Source organism: Stegostoma tigrinum, chromosome 9 (genome assembly GCF_030684315.1).
Source record: "Stegostoma tigrinum isolate sSteTig4 chromosome 9, sSteTig4.hap1, whole genome shotgun sequence".
Taxonomy (NCBI): Eukaryota; Metazoa; Chordata; class Chondrichthyes; order Orectolobiformes; family Stegostomatidae; genus Stegostoma; species Stegostoma tigrinum.
In genome coordinates, this window is record NC_081362.1 from 7,607,608 (window position 1) to 7,619,329 (window position 11,722).

Sequence of the window (11,722 nt, forward strand, 5' to 3'; positions counted from 1 at the left end):
TAACCGGATCAAGGATGATTTTGTTGAATGGCAGGGCAGGCTTGAGGGGCCAGGTTTCCTGCTCCTGGTTCATGTACCCCTTGCGTGGAAAAGCAAAACCAGAATTTAATGTAAGATAGTCACCAAGAAATCCAATGAGAAATTCAGAAGGATCCTCTTAACCCAGAGAACGAGGAAAATGGGGATACTGCCACCACAGGGAGTTATTGGGGTAAACAGTAAAGAAGCATTTCAAGGAGAAAACAGGTAAGCTCAGGAAGAAGGGAATAGAGGGCTATACCATTCGATGAAAAATGGTTGAGGCTCAGGCTGAATTATCTGCTTCTATGCTATACATTCTATGTAATTCTCAGCAGCTACACAAAATCCCACTACAGCTTCAAAAGTGATGTCCTACCCCATTGCAGAACAGTTAGCAACACTCATTGTTTGGTCTTAAACATGAACAACGGACAATTAAGTCACTCGCTAGGCAGTTATTAAAACAAGTTGCATTATAATTCAGAATGAATTATTTCATTTAGCAGAAAGATTGAGGTTCGAAAGAGAGCTTAATAAAACATCTGCATTCTTTTTATGATAATTGTAAAATGCTACATTTTCTCTTGGCTGGAACAAGGTGGGAAAATTATGATATTTAATCCTCCAGGTCTCTCCACTTATCCTTTGCTGATGAAATCAGTGATTCATGGTTTAGCAGAATACCAGGAGGACAGGAGAATTGCTTTAATGTTTCATGAGAACACTGAAGAAAATAACTGGTTTATGACAGCAAACATTGTGCTCAGTTTGAGAAAGAAGTCTCTGGCAGCCTCAGTCAGGCCCCACTGGAGATAAGCTAAGTGCACATTTCAGCCAATGTATTTTACTTTTTCATTTACAGAATGTGGGTGTCACTGGGTAAGCCAATATTTATTGCCCATTGCTAACTGCTCTCAAGGAGGTGGTTGTGAGCTGCCTTCTTGAACCATTATAGCCATGTACTGTTCTATGTTCTATGTTCTATGTCGTGCAAGTACACCCATAGTGCTGTTAGGGAGTTCTAGGAATTTGACTGTGCAACAGCAAAGGAATAGCAACACAAATCCAAGTCAGGAAGGTATATGGCTTGTAGGGAGTGTCAGGAGGTTCCTTCAATCATGCACAATAACCATGCAACTCTGACAGCAGTCAGCATATTTCTCTTCCTTGATCCCTGCAAACTGAGCAGTTTCTATTCATAAAGAAGTGATCTTCCAGAAGTAAAGCAACTCACAAAGCAAGATCATAAACGAGTAAATCATTCAAAATAAATCTGAATAGGCTTACCTTAAGGACAAATTTTTTTGAGGGCATCATTGCAGTAAAAATAGATCTTGGTCAACATTCAGTGGTAGTCAAATAAGCTGTCACCTCATTTACAAGGCAGGGTGGTCAGTCTGAATCAAGAGAGAAAGGTTAGTAAAAGGAAATGCAATGAATTAAATTTAAGTATAATAATATACATTAAGTGCCAGCTCGAGTTATTGGTAGCATTTTCATTTAGGAGTCAAAAGATTTTGAGTTCTAGCCATTCGACATAGCATCAGCACATAACTTGGGTTAATATTTCTGTGCAGTAGAGGGAGCAGTCCAAGTTTACAATCATTCAGATGAAACAGTAAGCCAAGGCCTCACCCAGGTGGTTCAAGCAAACATGAAAGACCCCACAGAAATTATTTAAAGAGTAGGAAACTTTGTGTTGATCCAACCTTGATCACTCAAACAATAGCAAGCTGTCTGTCTTATTATTTATGATATCAGCTGTACATATAATAAATCTAACAGCCCTTCAAAACTAACTCACTCGATGCTCTAATGATGGAAAGGCATTATGTAAATAAGTCATGCTTCTCCAAAACCTTTTAAAAATGTCAATAATGCAGAAAATGCTGACATTTGTTGAAATTTAGAAGCCACAAAGGCTCGACTGCAAAACTGTTAGTAATTTAGTACTGTGAGTTCTTTTTGTAGTCTTCTACTCAGGAATATTTCCAGGAAGTCCACAATGACTAGAGTCAAAAGGAGGCTAATTGTTAAAAAAATTACCAGAAGTTTTGCTTCCTTTACCACATTAGTTTTAATCTAGTTACTATACTTCAAGTAACAATCTGACTTATGTTGAGCCTCATAGAGAACATCCCAATATCAGGGAAAAGTAATGTACAGAACAGAAACAAATCATTCTTATCCAATACTCATCTAACAAAATAACCTTCTATTCCATTCTCCCTACCAAGTTTATCTAATTTCCCTTTAAATGCATCTTTACTATTTGCCTTCACAACACCAGTTCATTTTTAGGTGGTGAACACTTAGCTTGAATTCCATACTAAATTTGTAAATTTTCCCAAAGCAAAATCCCGTGAATGTCAAAATTTAAACTTAGGACAAACAAAACTATAAAACTTAGCAGATCAGGCTGCATCTGTTGAGAGAAACAGAAAATGGGCCAGGTAGTCTGATGGAGCAGTGCACACTGGAGTCGAGCGTTGGGACCATACACAATTCCAGGTGCAGCAGACTCAGTGGGTTGTTGCCTGGGAAATTGTAGATTCGATGGGAAATTTCCTCACACCAAAAAGAATCCATAAAAGTTGGCAAGTTTGACTGGTTTTGCTTCAGTTAAGCTGTTACCCAGGAAAAGAAGATCAAAAACCTACTGACTCCTGAGTAACCACTCACCAATTCCCAGCCAGCCCACAAAGCATACCATGATTACAAACCTCACCTCCTGCTGGATACAATATACTTGGCACAGTCTGAACCTTGGGGACTACACACACCACAGACCTAACCCACAGGGACCAGACACTCCTGCCATAAAGGTGCCACTCCAGGACCAGATGTTGCTACCACAGGCCTAAAATGGACTAGATCACTCTGTCAGACCTGAAACTTAAGGATGCAACATGCACCTCCCTGCTGCTGGCCCCATCCCACACCAACCCAGGATCCCACAACTCTCCCCTGCCCCCATTAGGCTGACACCAGGACCACCTCTCCTAACCATGAATGTCAATTCCACCCTCCTGCCAGACATTTCACACCTCTTCTCCACCAACCACCCTTCCCCCAAGAGTAAAACAGTCTGACCTACTGAAAGAAATCTACTTCTAACGTGGCACCATAACCCTGCACATACCTTACATATTTATCTTTTCACATCAGTTGTCAATGTGCCTGTCTAAGCAACTGGACATTTCAATCATGATCCTGTACGAAGACAGAATCCCCCGGTTTGGAAACAGGCCATTCAGCCGGCTTAGTCCAAGCCAACCCTCTGAAGAGCAACCGATCCAGACCCATTCCCCCCCAAGCACATACCTGCATTCCCACATTTTGCATGGCTAATCCCCCTAGCCTGCACATCTGTGGAATCTACGGGCAATCCACCTAACCTGCATATCTTTGGACTGTGGGAGAAAACCCACACAGACATGAACGTGCAAACTCCACACAAACAGTCGCCCGAGGGTGGAATTGAATCCAGGTCTCTAGCTGAGCTGGAAGGTTAGTTTTCAGACGTTTCGTCACCTTTTTTTTATTTGAAAAAATATACTTTATTCACAAGATGTATAAAAAATAAAACATATTTACACACCTACCCAGTCATGCAAGCCGCTCCGGGTTACCCGGGGGTACATACACCAACTAAAGGAAAAAAACAAACAAAAAAGAAAAAAAAACCAAAGCAAAGAAAACACCCCGGCAGTCGTCACCCCGCACAGCCCCCGTTGGCCCCCGACCAGTTGGGGAAGGCGCCAGCTGGGCCTAGTTCAGACGTTTCGTCACCATTCCAGGTAACATCATCAGTGAGTCTCCAATGAAGCGCTGGTGTTATGTCCCACTTTCTATTTATCTGTTTAGGTTTCCTTGGGTTGGTGATGTCATTTCCTGTTCTTTTTCTCAGAGGATGGTAGATTGGCTCCAAATCAATGTGTTTGTTGATGGAGTTCCGGTTGGAATGCCATGCCTCTCGGAATTCTCGTGCATGTCTCTGTTTGGCTTGGCCTAGGATGGATGCGTTGTCCCAATCAAAGTGGTGTCCTTCCTCATCTGTATGTACGGATACTAGTGATAGTGGGTCATGTCGTTTTGTGGCTAGTTGATGTTCCTGTATCCTGGTGGCTAGCTTTCTGCAAGTTTGTCCAATGTAGTGTTCGTCACAGTTCTTGCAAGGTATTTTGTAGATGACGTTCGTTTTGCTTGTTGTCCGTATAGGGTCTTTTAGGTTCATTAGCTGCTGTTTTAGTGTGTTGGTGGGTTTGTGGGCTACCCTGATGCCAAGAGGTCCTAGAAGCATGGCATTCCAACCGGAACTCCATCAACAAACACATTGATTTGGAGCCAATCTACCATCCCCTGAGAAAAAGAACAGGAAATGACATCACCAACCCAAGGAAACCTAAACATATAAATAGAAAGCGGGACATAACACCAGCGCTTCATCGGAGGCTCACTGATGATGTTACCTAGAATGGTGACGAAATGTCTGAAAACTAACCTAGCTCAGCGAGCAAACTCACATCCAGAACCTCAACCTGAGCTACAAATCTTCTCAAAACTCGCTAGGTCCCTAGCATTGTAAGGCAGGTGTGCTCACCGCTGAACCACCATGCTACCCATTTCAGAAGCAGGGATTATGATGACGACCAGAATTGCAAAGCTCAGTATTGATGAAAAATAGTAGGAGCAGAATGGCAATCTGACTGTGACTGCCACTGCTAGGAACAACACTCATGTCAATGACCTCTCATCAGAAGATCTGGTGAGCAGGTCATCACTCTGAAATGTTGTGCTTTTTCTCTCCAACATGCGACCTGACTTGCTGAGTTTTGTCAACTTCCTTTCCTCATGTCTTAAATTTTCAACTCTTGCCACATGCATCTAGATCACTATAATTATTAAGTGCTCCGTGTGCAAAAGCTGGATGTTTAACCAACTAAAATGGACTGTTTAAATTAAATAAGTAGTGCAAAGGCTAATATTGTTTTATTAACAAAGCATGTTTGATGAATCAAATAGTTTTTCTTTTTCCTTGTTCTGGAAAGCATTATATGCATCAGAATGTAGAACCTGACCAGCGCGTTAATCTGATTAACTGTGGCATTGATTCGCAGAATGGCTGAGAGCCAAGTGATGAGATTCCCCATTCCACAAAGATTTATTCCTCTCAGTCTTATTAATGAGCCAGGCAGGCTGGTCATTCACCAACAAATCCTTAAGACTGGAGGCTTGACGTTTATATGTCAGATTACGGAATTTGCCTCATGGAGGAATTCCAAAGTACCATTACCAGGCATGCCATTTTGGAGGCAACTTGGCCTCAGACAAACCCCGATCACCTTCTAAGCCTCTAAACAAGTGATTCAATTTTATTTGTAAGAAGTAAACTTATTTAAAAATTATTACATTGAAGGGACTATATAATTATTAAAATTTGAGGGTAACACTTCAATTTGTAAACTCTGCCATGCAATATTTTGTCGTCAGCTTCTTTTCACTCACTACCTGTCTGGTCTCATCAACTTTCAGCTCAGATATAACAAATGCCAAATTTCCTCCTTTAACTCATTCACATTTTCTTTTGAGTGAGTCTTAAGAATGAGTTCCAATGCATTATTCAATTGCAAGAATCATCACAAGGCTATCCAACCCAGTGCTCATCCAATATCCACATAGCTGCATTTCCTGTAGGGGTTACGCGATACCAGGAGCCTTTGTCCCTCCCTATTGGAGAAACAGGTCCACTGCAGTATTCCTACTCTCACTTTGGTTACGTTTAGTTCACAGATCTGTTATTATCCAGTATATAATGAACTTTCAGACGCTACTTTAAAAATTCTAACACAATCGGTCTATTAAAATGGACACTGCAAATCATATGACCTTTGGTGTTTTGGATTTTTCAGCCTTTTTCCTATGACAATTGATTCCCTTACTGATTAAAAATCTGACTGTCTCAGCATTGAATATGCTTAATGACCTGACCCTGACACCACTCTGCAATAAAGCATTCCACAGATTCACTATACTTGAGAAAAGATTCCTCCTCATCCGTCTTAAATGTGCGACCTCTTATTCTGAAATTATGTCCTCATCATCTAAGAATCTATAAGCCCGCAACAAAAAGAGTGATACAATTTTTCCCTTCAGAAATAAAAATAGAAATGTCTAGAAAAGCTCAGCAGGTCTGGCAGCATCTGTGATGAGATATCAGAGTTAATGTTTTGGCTTTGGTGACCTTTCCTCAGAACTGGAGGAAGGGTCACGGGGAACCAAAACTTTAACTCTGATTTCTCTTCACAGATGCTGCCAGACCTGCTGAGCTTTTACAGAAATTTGATCTTGGTTTCTATTTATACAGCATCCACAGATCTTTTGGTTTCAATTCTCCCTTTTATCTGCATTTAATCCTTGCTCGTGTAATCGTGTGAAAGGCAAGTAAGACTTTGCAGTTTTTGAGTCATATAGGACTAGAGTGTGATTATAAATAACCTTCACAAAAAAGTTTGCTGCTGGATTCAATTTGTGACAATCACTCTGCGGATAAGATAACACATTTATATTTCACATAAACCAGATTCTGCCTCTTATGTAGCATATCTCATAGGTTAAAGAAGTCTTCTGGAGCGTAATACACTTACAAAGAAAATGGGAGCAGGATTCGGCCATTCAACCCACCAAGCATGCACTTCCATTCTGTATAATCATGGGTGATCCTCTATTTCAACACCACACAAGCACTGTCTCCATCAGCCATGCTCTGCCATTTATTTGCGGATAGACTATCCTCATATCTTGATGCCATGCAAGCGCTGTCTCCACACAACCTTAACACCTTTCGCTTCTTGAAATCTATCTTTTTTTCTTAAATATATTCAGTGACTTCACCTCTATAGCCTTGTGGTAGGAAATTCCATAGGTTCATCACTGAGTAAAGAAATTTCTTCCGCACATCCTGAGACTGTGACCCTCTTGTTCTGGAGTTCACTAGCTGGGGAAACACCTGGACTGCATCCAGTCTGTACAGCCTTGTCAGAATTTTATCTTTCAACCAGAGCCTCTCTCATTATTTTAAAATTCAGCGTATACAGGCTCTTATTAATCCAATCTCTCCTCATACAACAAGCTTCCCATTCCAAAATTAGTCTGGTGTACCTTCACTACACTTCCTTTATGCACTTCTTTTCCTATGTAAGGAGTCTAAAACTAGAAACAATACATCAGGTGTGGTATCTCCAAGGCCCTGTACATTGCAATAAGGCTTCCTTGTTCCTGTTCTTAAACCCTCTTGCAATGAAGGCCAACATACATTTGCCTTTCTAATTGCTTGCTGCATCGGCATGCTTGTTTTCACTGGCTGGTATACAAAGACACCTAAATATACACCCAAGGTCCTTTGTACGGCAATCTTTCCCTATCTACCATCATCTAAATAATTATTTGGAATTCTGTTCTACCCACTAAAGATATCAATTTCATATTTATCCATGTTATGCTGTATCTGCCATGCATTGGCCCATTCAACTTGTCTATATCACAATGAAATCTCTTTACATCCTCTTCAGCACTCACACACCCAAATAGTTTTGTGTCATCAGCATATTTGGAAACATTATTTGATTCCCTCGTTCATTGGGAATCGCTGGGACCCAAGCACTGAACCTTGCAGTACTCCAGTTGTCATCGCCTTCCATTCCAAAACCGACCAATTTATTCCTACTTTCTGTTTCCTGTCACCAACCAATTCTCATTCCGTACCAATAGATTAGCACCAATCCCAAGTGCTTCACTTTTGCACAATGATCTCTTATACGGGACTTTATCAAAAGCTTTCTGAAAAATCCAAATACACTACATTCACTGGTTCTACCTCATTTATTCTATTAGTTATACCATCAAAAAACTCTATTAAGTTATCAAACACAATTTCCCTTTGACTTTCCATATTGACTTTATGTACTTCCATTGGTATTTTCTAAGTGATATGACTACTTCATAATGACTCACATTGCTGCTCCAGATCAGAAATGCGGATTTCCAGTAGCTACAGCTGGATACACCTCTTTTAAACACACACACACACACACACACACACACACACACACACACAATCACTAGAAGTGTCTCCTACCTTCCACATTGCAATGGAGGAACTCTCTACTGGGGCCTAAACTGTCTTGCCATGTCTTAAACTTAAATTACTCTGTTTATTTTCTTCAGTTTAAATACTAAATATATACCAGGAACCTTGCATCATACTTTATGCTTTAAATACTCTTAATCCAAAAACCAATTTTTACTTTAAAGATTAGAAAGTTCTACTCTTCTTTTCTTCTTTGAAAGCCAACCCATAAATATCAAAGAAAGCACTTTATTTCATAGTCTGCATTTAAAACTAACTACATTTTAAGTTTGTAGCAGAAAGCACACCAGAAAATATAATGAATAATTTCAGATTAATCACCAGGCAATGCTGAAACAGATTGTTCGGATTTATTGACTAATCAAATGCATTGAATCTTAAGAAAATTAGAATATTGAAATTCTCAGAATACCTCACATAAAATTAATTTTGAACTTTTACTGCTATGTCTTGGTTCAGTGAACATTAAGTGACTGCCACAATGTGCTTAGAAGCAGGCTGATCAAGTCTCAGCTTGTTTACAGTTATGTTTTATACCCAGTATCTACAGCCTGTCAATTATAGAAATTATAATTTGGGCGAAAGTATACTGGAGGAGTTGTCAAAGAATTTCTGCCAAACTGAATTCAAACAAGCAAATCAAATGTATAATCCCAAAACAAAATCATACTGGTTGACAATTGCCTATAAAACTGCCCAGATGATTTAAAAACAAGAATTACTAACATAGCTTCTGAATTCTGGCATTCAATGCACAAAACATGTAACATAGACTCCAGTCTAAAAATATAATTTCCTGTAATCAAAAAATCTAGCTGTACCCTTTGTAATCTCTCTGACCCAGTTGTAACATCTTATAAAGGAATAGGGAGGCTGCTTCCTCCAAAGTTTGCCACTGATATTCTAGAACTACTGGGAGACACAAGTGAGAAACCTCAGGAAGAGTCTATCATAACACCCATTAGACTGCTTTTGAGATTGTACAGCTCTACATTACAGGGGAAGATAGCATAGATGCAAATCTCTACACCACAATTAGGATCTTTGTCAAGACACCAATATGGGGATTGATTTCAGATCCTGACTGAGTATGGATGCCACGCCCAAGGCAATTTGCATGGATTGACCAAGCAGTGGCCAAAAAGTGTACTCACCACCCAATTCAAGGACAGCAACAAAGACACAAGGTTGGAGGGCCAACCGGAGCCCCACCAGCAGCAAGAAAGCTAAAACATACCAATGTAGATAAAGGAGAAAGAAGGCTCCTTAAAGTGGAGAAGCACTCTCTCAGCACTTTTAAATCTTTTGAGAATACAATGGGCCACAGTTGACTGGATTACGTCTGCATAGTGGCCTGCAGCCATTTGCAAGTTGGAAGCAAGGAAGGTGCTGGGGAAGTGTAGGAGTGAAAGGGGTGAGAGATAATGTTTAAATAATGAAAAGAGTGCTACCAGGAAGCTAACTAATTTCTCAGGCTACCTTCTGGCATATACAATGGGCTCACTCGTTGGCCAGAAAATTTCAGACATTGTGTTAGAGGGACATAATGGCATCAGTTGGCTAACCACTGCACGTGGCAGGTAGCATCACCCAGAGTAGTTATTGGTCTGCTCATAAATAGCTCGGAGGTGAGACCATGCCTGTACACAAGCTTGCAAACAAGTGGCTGGAAATTCCAGGCTGGTGCACCTCTATCATGCTTCCTGCATACTTTAAAAATTCTACAACCTCTGTGCTCCAGGTTGTTTGATCTGCAATACTGCACACCACCAGGCCAACTGATAGACTCTAACGTTAACGGCCCTTTTTATTTCTGGATAATTTAGAAAGTTCTATAATTAACTGACTGTCATGACAGAGTAAATCTGACATTAATTGCTCAAAAAAAATGTGACTTGTCCTCTCCCTTTTGGGATGTGCAGGCTTTGACAGCTTCCTGAACATTTTCCCAATATTTTGAAATTTTAATTCTGTCATTGAACCAAGTTACCCTGAAAGGCTTACAGATACTTTAAATATTTCAATAGATATGTATTGCAAATTTTTCACCAAGTAATATATATGGGACACAAGACAGCAGACCTAAAATTATGCCCATGCTACAGATGAAGTAGTATGTAGGTTTATTTCAGAAGTTATTGCAAATGTGAATAACATACCACAAAATGGGTAATTTTAAACCAATGCTCCCAGTAGGAAACTGATGGATCAGATCCCACCAGTTTCCCAAGGGACACACTTGTTAAAATTACTTCCACTCTCTCCAGTGCAAGTAAAAAGAATAAATGAAGCACATAACAATTTGCACTTTTGTATCAAGTTTCTCCATCCACCCTGATGCAGGGCTTTGAAATTTGGTAGCATATCCCGCACAAAAGCCAAATTTTTACAGTTTGTTACAGCTTCTGTTGGCTCATGAGTGGACACTCTGGAGGCAGGGAGCATGTTTCCGCTGATGGGTGAGTCCAGAACCAGAGGACACAATTTAAAAATAAGGGGTAGGCCATTTAGAACAGAGTTGAGGAAAAACTTCTTCACCCAGAGAGTGGTGGATATATGGAATGCTCTGCCCCAGAAGGCAGTGGAGGCCAAGTCTCTGATACTTTTAAGAAAGAGATGGATAGAGCTCTTGAAGATAGTGCAATCAAGGGTTATGGGGATAAGGCAGGAACAGGTTACTGATTGTGGATGATCATCCATGATAATAATGAATGGTGGAGCTGGCTCAAAGGGCCGAATGGCTTACTCCTGCACCTATTGTCTATTGTCTATTCCTCAGTGACCACCCATCCCTCCCACACTCCCCCATCCCCCCCACCACCCTGCCCCGATTCCCCCCACAATCCCCCCCACCACCCTGCCCCCCATCCCCCCCCATCCTACCCCCTACCCCCACCCCCACCCCCCCACTCCCCAACCCCTACCCCTCATCCCCCCCACTCCCCCACCCCCCACTACCCACCCCACCCTCACACCCCACCCACCCCTACCCCCCCACCCTCACGCCCCACCCCCCCCACCACCCTCCCCACCACCCCCACCCCACCCCACCCCCCCCGCTCAACCCCCCACCCCTCACCCACCTCACCCCCCCACCCCTCACCCCCACCCCACCGCTCACCCCCCACCCCACCCCTCACCCCCACCCCACCGCTCACCCCCACCCCACCGCTCACACCCCCACCCCACCCGCTCACCCCCCCACCCTCCCCCCTCTCACCTCCCCACACCTCTCCCCACCCTCACCTCCCCCACCCATCCCCCCCACCCCTACCCACCCACCCCACCCCCCACCCCCCTCACCCTCACCCCCCCCCACCCTTACACCCTACCCCCCCCCCCACCCTCACCCCCACCCCTACCCCCCCACCCCCTCACCCCTACCCCCCTACCCCCCTCACCCCCACACCCCCCTCCCCCACACCCCCCTCACCCCCACCCCCCTCACCCCCTACCCCCCCAACCCCCTCACCCCCACACTCACCCCTACCCCCCACCCCCCTTCACCCCCACACTCACCCCTACCCCCCCACCCCCCTCACCCACCTCCAC

The 11,722-nt window shown here is 42.6% G+C and overlaps 1 protein-coding gene across 4 annotated transcripts in view; it reads right to left on the reverse strand.

Annotated features, from left to right (window-relative positions):
• The window catches only part of slx4ip (SLX4 interacting protein), a 93,462-nt gene that overhangs the window by 77,159 nt on the left and 4,581 nt on the right, over positions 1-11,722 (reverse strand). For 2 of the 4 annotated variants that reach the window (XM_048535856.2, XM_048535858.2), the window contains exon 2: positions 1,309-1,418. In XM_048535856.2, coding sequence (XP_048391813.1) covers positions 1,309-1,338 — 30 coding nt within the window. In that variant the 5' untranslated portion in view covers positions 1,339-1,418. Of the gene's footprint in view, positions 1-1,308; positions 1,419-11,722 lie in introns of those variants that run through there. The other 2 variants (XM_048535860.2, XM_048535859.2) reach the window with 2 other exon arrangements.